The 16,591-nt window shown below is 38.9% G+C and overlaps 1 protein-coding gene across 2 annotated transcripts in view; it reads right to left on the bottom strand.

Annotated features, from left to right (window-relative positions):
- SGK3 (serum/glucocorticoid regulated kinase family member 3) overlaps nucleotides 1-16,591 on the bottom strand; it is a 31,038-nt gene continuing 14,447 nt past the window's right edge. The window contains exons 5-17 of one of the 2 annotated variants that reach the window (XM_086465029.1): nucleotides 15,215-15,302; nucleotides 13,317-13,319; nucleotides 13,146-13,195; nucleotides 11,793-11,850; nucleotides 10,476-10,559; nucleotides 10,247-10,378; nucleotides 8,094-8,206; nucleotides 7,835-7,871; nucleotides 7,635-7,721; nucleotides 5,397-5,492; nucleotides 4,408-4,563; nucleotides 3,200-3,289; nucleotides 1-1,004 (exon numbers count right to left, since the gene is read on the bottom strand). In XM_086465029.1, the coding sequence (XP_086321155.1) occupies nucleotides 834-1,004; nucleotides 3,200-3,289; nucleotides 4,408-4,563; nucleotides 5,397-5,492; nucleotides 7,635-7,721; nucleotides 7,835-7,871; nucleotides 8,094-8,206; nucleotides 10,247-10,378; nucleotides 10,476-10,559; nucleotides 11,793-11,850; nucleotides 13,146-13,195; nucleotides 13,317-13,319; nucleotides 15,215-15,302 (1,165 nt within the window). In that variant the 3' untranslated portion in view covers nucleotides 1-833. The remainder of the gene's footprint in view (nucleotides 1,005-3,199; nucleotides 3,290-4,407; nucleotides 4,564-5,396; nucleotides 5,493-7,634; nucleotides 7,722-7,834; nucleotides 7,872-8,093; nucleotides 8,207-10,246; nucleotides 10,379-10,475; nucleotides 10,560-11,792; nucleotides 11,851-13,145; nucleotides 13,196-13,316; nucleotides 13,320-15,214; nucleotides 15,303-16,591) is intronic. The other variant, XM_009946437.2, reaches the window with a different exon arrangement.

Raw genomic sequence — 16,591 nt, 5'->3', positions numbered from 1 at the left:
AGGTCAAAGCTAGATATCCTTTTAAAGGAACAGTGATTATTGCATATTCTATCTTTGGAAAAGCAGAGTTTTAATGAAAATATTTGTATGTACTTGATATATAGACATATTTATGTCAGGGAGGAAAGAAAAGCAGAACTCATGATCAGTAATGTTATCAAATCAATCCAGTTAATTTGTTCCATCCTTGCTTTGAGTAATCCCCCATACCACAGACAATCCAGTTGAGTGAATGGGTACTTTAGCAAGTGCAAGAGCAACAATCCAGTTTTACATGACCAACTTTCCATTCTGTAGAAGTCCTTTAAGAATCTTGGTCTTAACTTATATTAACCTCTCATTTAAGTGCTGACAGGTAAATTAATATATAATTCAAACTGATATAACAGGGAAAACATTTACTTTTTTTAAACCAGGATATACAAAAGACAATTTGCATAGTTACAATTCAAGCACAAAGTCACTGTAAATAGGTACAAAGCATTTATAAATTTACTAAAATTGCTGCTGTCTGTGTCAGCCAAATCTTAGATAGGTATGAATGTAAACTTGAAGGGACTGAGGAGAAGTCAGTGTTTTTGCTTAAAAAATACGTAGAGAATGTTTTTTAAAGGTTTTAAAAAATATTTTCTGCAGCAGGAACAAACAGTTCAAACCTCAAAGCCAGCCATCCAAAATGCCCAAATTCCTCCTATACAGCACAGAAAGTTTGTTCATAGGTTTCAAACCTACATACAAAACGAGGCACTAGTTTCGCTATTTTGGAATGTGTCCATAACCCTAACATTTCAGTTCACCGCAAGACTTCCAAAGCACTGTTGGCTTCTAGCTACCTAGGAAAACATATCTTCAGAAGGTGGTGCGTAAGAAAATCCAACGAATGCATCATCTGCTTCTAGGACACTGGCATTAACAATGTTGTAATCAGAAGAAACACAAATGGAGTATGGAACCATTTCTTCTGTAAACACCGCATCGAAATTCCCAATATCATCTGGTCCAACCTAGAAAACAGAAAGATCTATCAGTTGTCGTATTAATACTGTGTTTTAAAAACTTGTGCTTGTCTTCTAGATTTCGAATTTAACTCTTGAGGCTACTTTGTTGTTCTTTCCTATTTAAGTACAGGAAATTTAAGGAAGCACACCACAGCATCCCTGAAAAAGGCTATTAGAAGTTTGCTTGTTTCTTCTAGGCTGGAGTTCAGGCCAAAGCCAACACACCTTTATGATCTTATAAACCTAAGAAATATGAAGAACTGTCTCCTTCTTAAATGACTGTTAGGGAGATGCAAAAACTAACACCATCCCCCCAAACCAACCAAACAAAAACCAACCCCAAAAACCAAAAGCCACCAAAATGCACCCCACCCCCCCACAACCAACCTAATCCCAAACCACACCAAATTATCTTTCTCCCTTTTCAATCAATAGTACTTTACGTGTTAAATACTAGCAACAGTACTGCTGTTATGATAGATCAGCTTCCCAGTAACACCTAAGAACTAAAGCATAGTAGTATTTAGTCACAGAGAGAAAAGACAGTTAAGGCTTCTTCACCAAACAGACACAGACTCAACAGAAGGTGATGTTCTGATGTTACTTTAGGAAGGACTTCCTCCCACTGTCCTTCCTGCTTACTCCTGAGTTTTTGGACAAGCAGTCACAGATTGACACAGTTTTAATCTGACGGAGGATAAAGAAAGGCTGCAAATAAGGCTTAATAACTAAAAAAAAAAAAAAAAAAAAGAGGAAATTAGTCCTTTGGAAAGTCTTCAAATTAATAGGTTATCCGTATTTTCTCCTTTGGTCTTCAGACCCCCCAAAATTAATAGTGTGTGGTGGGCTGACCCTGGCTAGGTGTCAGGTGCCCACCAAGGCTGCTCTATCACTCTCCTCCTCCTCAACTGGACAGGGGAGAGAAAAATATAACAGCAGGCTTGTGGGTCGAGATAAGGACAGGGAGATCACTCAGCATTTACCATCACAGGCAAAACAGACTCAACGTCAGAGGAAAAATGTAATTTATTACCAATTAACTGAGAGAGGAGTAACGAGAAATAAAACCAAATCTTAGATCACCTTCCCCCCACCCCTCCTTTCTTTCCTGGGTTTAGCTTTGTTGCCAATTTCTCTCCCTCCTCCCCCTGAGCGGCGCAGGGGGACAGGGAATGGGGGTTGGGGTCAGTTCACCACACTGTTGTTTTCCGCTGCTCCTTCCTCCTCAGAGGAAGGACTCCTCACATGTTTCCCCTGCTCCAATGTGGGGTCCCCCACACGGGAGAAAGTCCTCCATGACTTCTCCAGCGTGAGTCCTTCCCACGGGCTACAGTTCTTCATGAACTGCTCTAGCGTGGGTCTCCTTCATGGTGTGCAGTCCTTCAGGAACCGACTGCTCCAGCATGGGCCCCCCTCACGGGGTCTCTGGCAGCAAACCTGCTCCAGCGTGGGCTTCTCTCTCTCCACGGGCCACAGGTCCTGCCCGGAGCCTGCTCCGGTGCAGGCTTCCCACAGGGTCACAGCTTCCTTCAGGCATCTACCTACTCTGACATGGGGCCCTCCACAGGGTGCAGGCAGTCATCTGCTCCACCGCCCATGGGCTGCAGGGGGACAGCCTGCCTCACCATGGTCTTCACCACAGGCCGCAGGGGAATCACTGCTCTGGTGCCTGAAGCATCTTCCCCCCCCTTCTTCACTGACCTTGGTGTCTGCAGAAACATTTCTCTCATGTTCTCACTCCTCTCTCTCGCTGCAATTACTGGTGTGCATTAACTTTTTTTCCTCTCTTAAATACATTTTTCCCGAGGCTCAACCACCGTCACTGATGGGCTCAGCCTTGGCCAGCGGCGGGTCCATCTTAAAGCCAGCTGTTATTGGCAGTATCTCACATAGGGGAAACTTCTAGCAGCTTCTCACAGAAGCCACCCCTGTAACCCCCTCCGCTACCAAAACCTTGCCATGCAAACCCATTACACAGTGCTTGGACAGAAATGAGCAGAGGAAACAATGGTATGTCAAACTGGGTTTTAAGTAAAAAAAGACTGTTATCATTGCTCAAAAGCATGACTGCTCAAAAGGCCAGTCAGCACTGGGGGGGTTACCATTCTTCACCATTCTGAAACAAACATTCTTTGCAAATAGATGAGCCCTTCAAGGCAGAAATTTGGCAGGTATGAACTAAAACAGCAGCAGGCACCTACCACATTAGGATTAAATGGTGGCGGAATCTTCTTCTGAAGAAGGTCAGTCCAGCTGAGAGATTCAAAAAATGGGTGCTTTTGAATTTCAAGCTGCAGTAAGAAATAAAGATTTTGGCCATTTCAGAAATCCATCCTGTGCCTCATTGTAAATGCTACTTCAGACTGCATGCACATAAAGAAGTCAAGTCCTTCATCAGTTTATTTATTCACACTTTGCTTTGCAATAAAAGCTGTAGCAAAACTTGTTAGCCTGCCTCTACAAACTGGTTTCTTTTGAAGATCATATTTTCTGCTTTTAAGCCTTAAAAATCAACCACAGAGAATGCTTTTTGTTAGTACTTCTGCTCCTGCCTTAAAGTTCTGTTAGTTTTGTGTAAAGTAGGTCATTGTCTGAGAAGCAGCTGCTTCAACAACTCTGCACGATGCTTACCAGTTATGAAGCAGCAAACAGCTATGTTAAACGCTACCATCCTTTCATCTTGCTCCACATTGTGAGAATGATGTTGAAATCAGAAGAAACACAAACTAAGTATGGGACCATTTCTTCCATGACTCTGAGAAAGTATGATGTCATAGCCTAAATGCTCCGTTACAAGGTCAACAGACTACCTAACGTAAAGGCTGCAAACAGAAGACTATGAAGACCTCACAATTCATGGATGGAAGAAGCCCTTTTAGATCATTCCTCATTGCAGAGTTCTGAAGACACCTACACTTTCTCACATCACCTTCTTGTGAACAAAGTTTTTGTTGTTACATTGAGAAAACATTTGCCATGATTTTAAGGCTAAAAGCAAAAAGCTGCTGTTTGCATGGTATCAGCAATCCTCTTTATCTGAAGACTGTTTTTCATGTATGTAGTTAAACTGACATTACCAGAAAACAGCCTTTTCTCTTGATTGTTTCCCAGTTTCACTACAGTGAAATCTACCTTCATACACCTTAGTGACTACTACACCAGGAATTGCTGGCAGGTGAAGCAGCAACCAAGCTCAAAATATTTGTATCCCATGACAATTCTCTCTCCTATCCCGAACAACTTCCAGGGATTGACCACAATGGTGTCTTTAATAAAGAAACAGAAAGGAGGGAAACAGACATAATAGAGCAATTTCTATCTCCAACTATTACAACCTATGCTGTGCACATAAATTTGGTGAATATCCCTTTAAATGAAGTAGGGCTTGTTAAATTAGGACATTACATACAAAATCTTCCCTTGCTCCAAGTCTGCTTTGCCGATCTTTCTCCAAAAGTTCTTCCAGAATAGACCAGGCTGTAAGACTGATTCCTGGGCGCAAAACTAGCGGTTTATGAAGAATATTCTCATACATCTCAGCAACATCACGGCAGTAAAAAGGAGGCTAAAAAATAAAAGTTATACATTAGTTTGAAGCCACACACAACATTTTTGCATGTGTATAATCTGTAAGTTATTTTAAAGAAATACGAACTGCTAGCAGTGAAAAAGAAATCTCTCTTCTTATGCACTGCTAACTTCTAATTCAGTCATCACCATTGCCAGATCTTTACACTTGATAGCCTCCCCACACACCTCCTCTCCTCCTAACATGTTCTCACACTCCTAAGTAGCCACAGATGCCATCCAGCTTCAAAGCTCCCATTGAAGCCTGAAAAGAACATGAGAATGGGAGAACAGATCTATCTCCCATATTTAAGGTCCTACAGGAGGAAATAAAACTCAAGAAAAGTAACAGAACAGATTGTTACACATGACTAGAAGAAGCATAATAAGATTTTTTTGTTCTAATGCTGCATCAAGAAGTAGAAAAGCTAGGAGAAAACCTGGGAGACCTAAGTAAAAAAAAAAAAAAGTCTTACTTATGCTAGTATTTGTCAAAGTTTTACTTATGAGTTGTGGTTTTTTAATTATTATTATCACTGTTGATTCAGTTTACTCTCACATTCCCTCATTCCCCCACATGAATACTTGTCTTCATTGGAGCTGATGTCCAGCAGTTCACTGGAAAGCAAAATTTTAGACATCAAGAGGCAATGTAAAATCCAAAAGAGAAAAACAGGTGCTATGTTAAGTACAAGACACACTGTTCATCCACTTAAAGTGGAGTATTTCAATATTTTACAAAAGTTAGCATCTTTGACCACACTCCAAGGTTACTTCACATCAAGGGGAGGGAAGCAACACCTGCCCTCCCCCCCCCCATTAAGTACATACCAGCCCATAAAGCATTTCATAAAGAACTGCACCAAGGCACCACCAGTCTACTGTGTTGTCGTAGGGCTGCTTTTTAATGACTTCTGGTGCAAGATACTAAAATAAAAAAAATAAGTAAAAATGTATTTTAGAGCATTAGGCTAGCAAGAATAAACCCTAGGTTTTAGTCACATCACAGTAAACACCTTCAGGAGAAGTTGCTTCATAGTAATTGTGAGACTGCTAAGTACTTCTCTGGCTTTCCACAAACCTGGCAATACTTCGCCACCATCTGGTCATTTACCAAGTAGGACAGCTGTTTTCCCAACTGAAACAATACCTCCCATACACTATCGTTTTGCCAAACCACTTTGCCACCTCTATTATGAAACTTATTTTACATTTCAGATAGGTTGCCGCACTGTTGTGGAGGCAAGATCTCTTGGCAAGCTGGCTACTAGAGATGCTTAGTCAACCACTCTAAGTCTGTAGGCTCCCCATCCAGTACATAGAAATGAAAGGAGAAGATATTAATTCTGCCCCAGATCTATCATTATTGAGAAATTGTATGACCTATATTAAGTGTCACTGTAAATCTCGATGAGAGCATGAGTTGTGAGTTGCTAAATCAGAGATTCTTGTCAAGTAGGTATCACTTGTTGTATGATAAACATCCAATACCATCAAACACTGAATGACAACGCTAACTGGTTTCCATCTGCCTTGCAAGAAATCTACTCCACACCTCAGAGCTTACTAACACCACAGCACAAAGTCAGCCACTTCATAACACGAGACTATTCTTTGTGACTATATAACATAAAATTACTATAGCTGGATTGTCATCAACTCAGTCCTCATCTATAGCACACAGAGTTTCTAACCTCTCAAAACAAGAGGATGCTCACTTCTATCATTCTAGTATCCAAATTCTGAAATTTAATTTACAAATAGATGATAGCATTGTCAGACAAGGCACAGGCTGAAACTCACAGTTTAATTAGATCAGTATTTCTCAGACTTTCTGTATGCATGAGTGCCCTATAGTTCATTTGTCTATAGATCACCCTGCAAAAGCATGAAAAGCAGCTGACGTATTTTGAACTCAACTACTTAAGCTTTTTCTAGTCTTTCACAGTCTCCTTTGAGCTTTCTAGGTGCTGGAACTCACCAAGTCATTCAACTAAACATTTAGAAACACTGAGAAGATCATTACACTTTTAGCAGGATCATGAAAGATTTGAACTAAACCTTGGATTATAAAGGCTAATACACAACGACTATCTTTAGTCTTGATATTTTTAAGAACTCATACGAAGCAATAGCATTACCATCCTCTTATGTTGCAATTCACACAGGTCCGAGGTAAGTGCGAAGACTAAGCTTCTGAACATGAGAAAAAATCCCCAGATTTTCTCAAACAGATCCACAGTTACCAGTGCTCTAGACACTGTCCTTTGAACTTTCCAGAATATTCAACAAATATTGTTTCAGCTCACATTTACCACTCAGTTTTATAGGTTCCTACTCTGATCATAACTAAGGTAAGTTGTCACATGTTGCCACCTGACTTTTTTTTTTTTTCCAAAAGTTCAAATGTTTCAGCTGAATACTGTTCCTCACTTATCCTCCACTGCCTCCAAAGGCCTCTTCTGTAATTTAAATCATGTTGTTCAAATTACCAAAGCCACTAATCCTGACATTTCAGTGAATCCCTCGTACGTGTACAAGACTTCCAGATTCTAAGTTTTCCAGTGTAGTTTTTTTTCAGTTAAAAGACAACAGAGTTCAATAAACTCAGTCAGCAAGTTCAAAGTTTCATGCGCACGCAAAATTTGCTCAAGATTCAGATATTAAGTCCCTGTAAACGTACTAAAAATCAGCGGCAGGATATGTTAAATAGATTCATATTGGGAAATCCGTTGCAGCTGTTACACAAGCTAACTGTCCTGTGTCTAGCCAGCGGTTAGAAGACATGGGAGGAAACAATGTTTGAAAGGGTTGGAAAAAGGGAGGAAGGAAGAGATGAGTTATGGGGACGTGGGTAGGAAGTAGGAGACACTGCCTATTAGTAAAAACGTCAAGGAACAGATTTGCAGGAAGCTTGTCTTTGGTTCGGTTTCATGAAAGAGCTTGTTAAAAGAACAGAAATCTCCAACAGTATAAAATGCAATATTTGATCTTCCAGTTCCACAAATATTAGTAATAGTCAACAGTCACTAACTGCTAGCCAAAAAACTATGAAAGTTGTCAACATACTTCTGGTGTCCCACAAAAAGTTGCGGTGGTATCAGAACTTGCAATCCCTTCTTTACAAAGTCCAAAGTCTGTCAACACGACGTGACCCTGTTTAAGAAAGAATGGTATCTTAAAAACAGAACATGCTCAACATGTGGATACACCTAATTGTCAATTTTGCGAGAGAACACACAAAAGCAAAAGTAACATTGCATACTTACTAGTGAATCTAGGAGAATGTTTTCTGGCTTTAAATCCCTATTTAAAAAAAATATTCGTATTAGTTCAAAATACTAACTAACATGGTCACTAACATAAGAGCTTCAGAGGCAAGGACTTTTATTCATCTGAAAGATTCAAGTTTTGGTGAAACTGTTATGTTCAAGTTTCCCCATAAGGTGATTTCACGTAGTGTTTTTTATTTAGTAATTTGTCCCATTTTGAACTTCTGCAGGACAAGGATACATTTCAGGAACTTACCTGTACACAATATTTATGGAGTGTAAGTAGCCCAGTGCACTGGCTATTTCAGCAGCATAAAATCTGGCTCTGTGCTCAGGAAAGGAACGTTCTCTTTGTAAGTGAAAGAACAGCTGTAAATTTGCAAACAGTAAATAAGAACATTAGATACAAAAAAATCAGGTTAATAATGTGTAATTTTAATAATAAAATGTAATTTTATTTAGCTGTCCACCTTTTTTTTTTTAAAAAAAATGTAAAATGAAATAAAATTTGTTTTGCTGCATGACTTTGCTTTCTTCCCTTCTTCTCTTTTGTAGCTCAGAAATGGATAGGTAACTCAAACAGATAAGGACATTCCCCTAAAACCAACACTAGTCAAAAGGAACTAGAGTAAACCACTAAGCTGTGAAGAGAAGTTGGCAAGATTCCATCACACAAGGTCGACTCCTAATAGAATATAACCTGGAGTCAAATAAGTAATCTTCCATTTCTGCATATGCTCGTATTCAAAGTCTTACATGTAATTATTTATAGAATCGTATGCTAAAATCACCTAGATGTAGATCACTTTGGGAGATGTATATTCCAAGCTGATCCACAAATTCTCTCAGCTACAGAGAACTGTCTGGCTTCAAATAGGCAGATATGGAAGTCTAGCCAAAGATTACATCATAAAGATATAGATTAAACTATACTACCCATTCAACTGCTAAAGATCTTAAGAAAACACAGATTTTTTGCTTTCCACCTACCAAGTCTGAGAAAAAATAAAAAGCCATCAGAGTTTTCCAAGCACTTCATTCAAATATGAAAGCTGTTTTGAACTGTATTTTAGTTTGCCTGGAAGAATGCCAAACTAAGTTGTGGCCAGGAATTCCGAGTAGAGCAAACCAGGAGCTTGCTAATACAGTTTAAGTAAGATGACAGTACCTAAGACAAGAGAAAGGCACATCTTGTCCCAACTCTTGACACTTAAAGGGATCAGAACACTACCTCTACGAGCACCATAAATACTGTCAGTAGGCCACATAAATATGAATTAGTGCATACCCCAGTTCATATCTCATCCTGGTTTATTCAGCATACTTTGTACTCAACTGTGTATATCCAGCTGCAGCAATGTAACAGGAAACCTTGAGATATGCCAAAACAAACAATTTGAACTCTATCCCTTCTCCTGTGTTCTTTCAGCTACCAGTTTTATCATCTACAACACTATCCTGCCTCATCCTTCTTTCCTGTTCTGCTTTAAGCACCTGTAAGGCCTTTTGAAATGTGTACATTTTACATCAATAAATTACCAAACTGAAAACACAGAAAGTGACAAGACATACAGCTCTTCAAAGCATGTATGTTGGATAGTTCCGTTCATATGGTAATTTTTCAATACACTGTTTTCTTCAGTCACAAACGATTTCCCAGATAGGTCCAGGTATTATTAGCCTACAAGACCCTTGATTGTCCACAAAACCTTTTGAAGGAATGGAAGCAACGTTTTATATACCCGTCTCGTGTCGGCTATTGAACCAGTTTACACATGACTTTCTTGAGCACTCCTGGAAGTACTGGGTACTTTTGAAAAGCAACGGGTCCCAAGCTGAAGAGAAACCGCTCCAGAACATCTTATCTGAACATTACATACTTTCTTCACTTCTTTCACAAGTTTTCCCCTAAATTCAGATTCAACAGCACCACTTCAGGAAAAAGAATCCTGAGGACAAGCCTATTTGGCAATAAGTAAGTAGACCATGCAAAGCTACAGAATAATCCCAAGGTTCCCAATAATACCAGTGTAGTAAATTCAGTTGCCAGTTTCCTTCCCTCTGCTTTCGAAATACTAGCATCCCAGTTAACACAGATTCAAGAGGAAAAGACAGTTTTACATGATGAAAAATATCAATATAAAATTAATGTGTAATAAAGGTAAATTTATGTAACTGTAAAATACAGTACTTGTATCCAACGACCATGAATAAATTTGGGATTAAAGCTGTTGATAAGAAGAGGAACAGGGTCTGTACAGTTACAGAAGTCTGTAGTACAGCAGATAGTAACAGGATTTTAAAAATTGGGAGAGTGCTGATCACAGCCCATTGCAAAGGATAATTTTGTTCCTCCCACCTAGAATCAGCAGAATAGAGAAATCAAATCCAAACATGACCACCGCATACCTCTCCTCCATTAACAAAATCGAGGACAAAGTAAAGCTTTTCCGTTGTTTGGAATGAGTAATGTAATCCAACCAAAAATGGATGTTTCACATTTTTCAAAAGCACATTACGTTCAGCCATAATATGTTTTTGCTGTAAGGAAGTAAAAGATCAACAAGTAAACAGGCATGATTTTGTAATTAAGGGAAAAAGGAAGGGAGGTGGGTGGAGAAAGAGTATTTCTCTTCACCTCTTTCCTATTAAGAACAATTTTTTTCTGCAGCACTTTGACAGCATAGTATTTCCCATCCAGTTTTCGTTTTGCAAGAAGAACCTGTGAAATACAAAACAAATGAAGAAACGTGATTGTTGCAGTTCACATTTATTAGTGATAATAATTCAGCATAACTGGAAAGTATAAATGCTATTTCTTCACAATACAGTCTCCTTGCTTCTAATATAGTCAATCAGCAGTATAATCACACATCAGAGTGAGCCTACAGTTCAGTAAAAATCTGTCATGACAGTGATATCATGAAAGACTGAATTGCAACATTTCTTTTCCATGACCGGCTGAATCTCTAGCAAGATCAATTTCAGCTGGTTTTAAAGATAATCTAATGAAAAAATTTCAACACAGCTGGTGAAGGGCCTGGAGAACAGGTCTTATGAGGAGCGGCTGAGGGAACTGGGACTGTCTAGCCTGGAGAAGCAGAGGCTGAGGAGAGACCTTATCACTCTCTACAACTACCTGAGAGGAGGTTGTAGTGAGGTGGGGGTCGGTCTCTTCTCCCAAGTAACAAGCAATAGGACAAGAGGAAATGGCCTCAAGCTGTGCCAGGGGAGGTTTAGAGTGGACATTAGGAAAAATTTCTTCACCGAAAGGGTTGTCAAGCACTGGAACAGGCTGCCCAGGGGAGCGGTGGGAGTCACTGTCCCTGGAGGTGTTCAAAAAATGTGTTGATGTAGTGCTCCTAGACATGGTTTAGCAGATATGGTGATATTAAGTAGACATTTGGACTTGATAAATCTTACAGGTCTACTCCAACCTAATGATTCTATGAAAAACAACAACTTAAAAAATAACCCCAAAACAAAGATTTCAAGAGGGACTCTCTGTTGCATCTTTGTAGAATATCAATATTTAAGTCACTTTTCAATGGGCTGTTGCTAACGCTGCTGCATAGCATTAGGGGTTTGACAAAACAGACCCTCTACGTCAAAGGGAAATGCACGATTCATACTCCAGCTGCCACATAAGCACAGAGGTACCTCCCTTCCTCTCCGGGGGAAACCGAGGATCCCCATTGCTCTTAATGAGAAAGGGAAACCCTCCCTTTTGTTACTCTCAACAAGTGACTGAGGCAGCCAACAACTGCCACACCAGGGAAAAAATGGCAGGGCTATAAAGAGGCAGCAACAGGGATCCAATATGACAGTTTATACGCCATCCTAGACTGATACCACTTCCAAAACCTCTGGCCCAGTCTCCAGCCAACAGTCACTATGCAAAGACACCTGCAAGCATCCCTGCACCAGGATAAGACACAGTAATAAGAAAACTCACCTTGCCAAAGCTGCCTTTCCCAATAACTTTCAGGAAATCAAAGTCTGTTGGTTTAGCGCTGAAAAATATTTAGGAAGGAGACAGGTCATCTGGCTATAAATTACAAGCTTTATAGCTGAACAGCAGTCTAGTGTAGCACTTGAGTTGTAATGTGAGAACAACAGTCTGTTAGCATCCTCCTTTATTCTTCATTCCACCCAACTTAGACTTCTGCAGACCATCCCTTGGAGACAACTCTTCTTTTTGCAATTCCATTTTCCTCCAGGGAAAACACTCAAATTGCATCCTTTGAGTTTATTTTATTTTTTAAGTTTAGGGTTAAGATGTACAGGAGGAACAAGACTGTTCTTCTATTCTCAACAGTCTAGTTGCTTGTAATTTTTAAGTCTCCATTTCCCCATGACTTTTCCTGGAGTTTATTTCTCATTTCCAGAGGGCCAAATGGATTCTCAAACTTATGTGAGGGAGGGAAGGAAGGACCAAGTTTGTTATCTATTCTCTCCGCTTATCCCATCTATTCCTCCCTCATTTTAAATTACAGCGAGGGAGGCCCTAACACCTTCCTCTTCTGTGTGTGTACGTATGAATTCACTCTCAGTTTTTCCACTTCCCACATCACCACTCCTTTCAGTTTTTCCCAGGATTCCTTTACTTTTTCCTAAATACAATTCAGAGATATTTTTGTCAGCAAAAGAATTATCCGTGTTTTCAAATTTCAAAACAACAGTTACATCACCATACACATCTCCATTTATTGTCCCTGAAGGGAAGTACTCTTAAATTTCATTTCTTACTGCAATCTATTAAGCATTTCCTCCTGTTAGCCCAGAACAGATCTGTGAGGAAAGCAAAACCAAAATAGCAGTCATCTCCCAGATGAGAAAAGCACAGATTCACACAGAACTGAGAACAGAAACTCTACAGAAGACACCAAACAGAGAAGTTATGACTGCAGCAACTAGGTCTGTAGTGTCAACAAGGCAAGCCACTCCTTTGCCATGCATTGAAACAAAACTTGTTTTCAGAAACTGTTTACATTCTTAACAGTTGTGGGACCGCTCCCAAGACAAGAGAGGTCATCTTTGCTATAGCAGACTAACAAAATCTGAAAGTGAAAAGGAAAAAACATTTTTAAGATGGTTGTTTACTTAGCACAGGGTTCAATGTTTTGCTTCCTCCTGAGCAGTGCAAATCAACAAATAAAGGCATATATCCAAAGAACTGTTCCTACTATTAACAATTATACTCAGCCTAACTTTTCAGGTTTTAAATGGAATTTTAATAAAATTTCATTAAAATAAAAATGTTACAGTAAACTGAAATACATTTTAATTTAATTTAATTGAAACCTACTGAGGATTTCCAGATGGTCCCAAGTTGATATTCTGTGAGGTAGAATTTAACTGTTGGGAGAGACAAAGAAGTTTTTTGTTTTGGTTTGTTTTTTTTTAATTCTCTCTTATATTTCAACCAATAGTAATTTCAAAATACTCTACAAATTTGCTCAATTCCATACCTTTACACTTGCTACATTAGATTTTTAAAGAGATCTAACATCCAGATTGGGAACTATGTAAGTTGAAAAATCGGGCTGTTAACACCTCATCACACATTATTTCTATGCACATCACATTCAATGATGCAGGTAATAAAGTAATTGTGTCCATACACAGAGAACAAGATTAGGAACAAAAATTTAAGAGTGTTCCAACAAACAACTTGTTCCTCATCTGGAGCTCAAGCCTTTCTGTATTTGCTCTAGGAATGTATTTTCTACCTTTTATTCTAAATTTTCTGAGATCTTACCAATAAAATAATTTTAAACCCACATTGTTTATGCAACAATAATTAATGAAAGATGTGGTGCTTTTTAAAAAAAGAAAAAAAAAAACCCAAACCACAAAAGCAAACATTCCCCCTGCCCCAAGAAAAACATTACCAACCTTTTCTATCTGACATTAAAGATGTCACAGAATTCCAGGAATGACATGAATCTAACCAGTACACACCCAGACAGAATTTGTAAGTTACAGGGAGAGGAGGAAGCCACTGTCATTTAGGTAATTTTCTCCATAAAAGCAGTATTTGTACCCTCATTGTGGTGTTGGACTTCATCAGAGAAGGATAAACTGCATTTAAATACAAGTTACCTCGGGACAGGCTAGCAGACATCACAAAAACAGTACTCCTACAGAAGCAGAGAATGCCCCGACAGCAGCACTGGGTGCTACTATTCACTAGGAAGAGCCAATCACACAATGGTACTGCACATTTTTAAAGAAGCTACTATAGAAAAGGGGTGGTTTTTTGAAGGCTTGTTTTTGTTCTTTATTCTTCAGCTTCATCATTTACAGTAACTATGAGAATGTGAATTTTCTATCAAAAAGTATGGTCCAGGCCACCATGCATTAGCTCTCTTCTTATTTTGGAATTCATTGTGGCATGATACATCATTAAATTTTCACAAAAGGTTTAGTTCATTCCACATTACTTAAAATACCTTTCAAAGGAGAAGGAAACTGGTACTTTAAATTAAAATTTTGGTGCATGCTCACAGTGTTGTCAAGAACTTAAAAAAAAAAAAAAAGGGGGGGGCAGCAAAGACTGGCATCTTTGGAAGTGAAACTTTCAGAAAATACTAAATCTGCTGTGGGTCACACAAACCAAAACGACAACTCTCACATCTTTAACACGGGCTGAATAAGAAGAGAAGTACTAAGTTCACATATGTATGCCAAGAAGTAAGCCACAGAGAAAACAAGCTTAAATATGGCATTTCTGCCTTTCCTAGAAATACTCCTTTATTCAAACAGCACTCTTTCTTTCTAGAGGCTGTAAACTAATTTTCAGAGAATCCATCCAGCCATGTAGTGGCTTTTGTAACAAAACAGGCTTCGGACCTCACACAGTGTTATATACGAAATGAAATCAAATCCATCCTTGCTCCTGAGTGGCTTTTAGAAAGACTGCATTTTTTTTCCCTGGAGAGAATTATATTTCTCCTCCTCTTTTAAAAAAAAAAAAACAAACCAAAACACAAACAAAAACCCCCACAAAACCAAAAGCACAACCAAATAATAACACAATTAAACATTCAATCTCCTCTGCTCCTTATCAGATGCGCTTAGCAAGAGTCTTTGAAGGGATTGCAAGAACTCTGACAGGTAAGCTATGACTACAGCTCTGTTTCTTTAACCCATATAGCAAGTGGAGAAGCAAGACAAAGCTAGCCATCACTTTTACCGCTCTTTGCAATTTACATCTGACAGAAAAATAACTTGCATCCCACAGTGGAACAGATTTGTTTAAAAGAGCATGGAGGGGATTTACTGTGAAATGAACCAGTAATTTTCAGTAAATAATATACCTAAGATTGCCCTCAAATAGCTAAAATCTAGAAGACTGCTCTCCTGCTTTATTACCTTCCGACTGCTCCTTTCATCTTCATCTTCAGATGGATCCGACTGGTGTTTTGGGTTATCCATCTGAAGAAAGGCTCTAACATCTGGGCTAGAAATACAGTTAACTTCATTAGCACACTGATAACCTGCATGATTTTCAGCCACAACCACAGGAACCATAGGATTAAACAGTAGCGTACAGAGGAGTTACTCATCACTAAGTTTTATATTTAAATTCTGGTAATTAAGACTGTGCACAAGGAATGCTTTTACAGCAACATAATTCAGCTGCTGAATGTGTTACATACAGTACATAGAATTTTCCACTTGCAAAAAACTGACATGTTAAAGTGTATGTATGTGAAGACTTCATAAGGAAATACTATGCAGAACTGCATTACAAGGTAATTATTAGAAGAAAGCAGAAGTTCTAACTGACTAGCAACCACCAGGAAACCAACTTTCAAAAAACTGAAGAGTTTAAAGCCATTTTCAGTTTTCCAAAACTAATTAAATAGTCCAACACAATACAGAACGAAATACATAGTCTGTTTCCCAAAGAAATACGCACGTCCCAGGAGATACATAGCAATAACATTCCTGTCCCCATTCACTTTAAAGCAGAAGGTGATTTTGCATTCAGTATGCATTCTGGCTAGGCACTGACAAGACATTAAGAAATCATTCCAGTCAGCTGCAGGACACAAATGCTATCCTTCAGGAACTGGCAAGAGAGACTACAGGCTTCCCACGGTACCTAAGGAGATGCATTTTAACGTCAGCATTGGTTTCCAGCTTCTGTCTTGATGGGGTTTGGGGGAGGAGGACTGGGAGAAAGGAGGGAAAGCAAGGCTTACCCGACAGTAAGTTCAGAGGAATGCAACATCTTTCTTAACCACAGCACAGTGAGGGAGTAAAGAATAATGTAATATAAATGAGGCAAAATTAATTCCTAAACAAATGAGTATCACTTATAGCCTATATACCACTTGAAGAGATGACCTGAATCTTTCAAGTTCCTTCAGTTCATTAAAAGGCAGCCTGCTTATCAAGGAAGAAATCTTATCTAAATTTTAGACACAAAGGTCTTTGAGAAGGTCTCGGGGCAGCCACTGATAGGAAACTATGCATGCGCTGTTCAGTACAAAAAAAGCACTAACTTTACCACAGAGCTGCTCTTTTATCTTATCCCTAGTATATATAAAATAGCGTAGTTTTATAAAAGAAGCAGATATACTTGCTTCGCTATTTTCAATCCATTTCACCCTCCACACTTTGTAACATGAGGACGTTTCTCCTATTTAAGATCAGCATTACTGAACCTAACTCATGTCCTATGCTATCTGAGGCTCCCAATCTCCATCACTTACATTCTGTATTCCCAAACTCTCTTTGAAA

The sequence above is a fragment of the Leptosomus discolor genome, chromosome 5, assembly GCF_034619465.1.
Source record: "Leptosomus discolor isolate bLepDis1 chromosome 5, bLepDis1.hap2, whole genome shotgun sequence".
Taxonomy (NCBI): domain Eukaryota; kingdom Metazoa; phylum Chordata; class Aves; order Leptosomiformes; family Leptosomidae; genus Leptosomus; species Leptosomus discolor.
The sequence above is the reverse complement of the archived record's forward strand: the minus strand, read 5'-3'. Positions and strand labels throughout refer to the sequence as shown.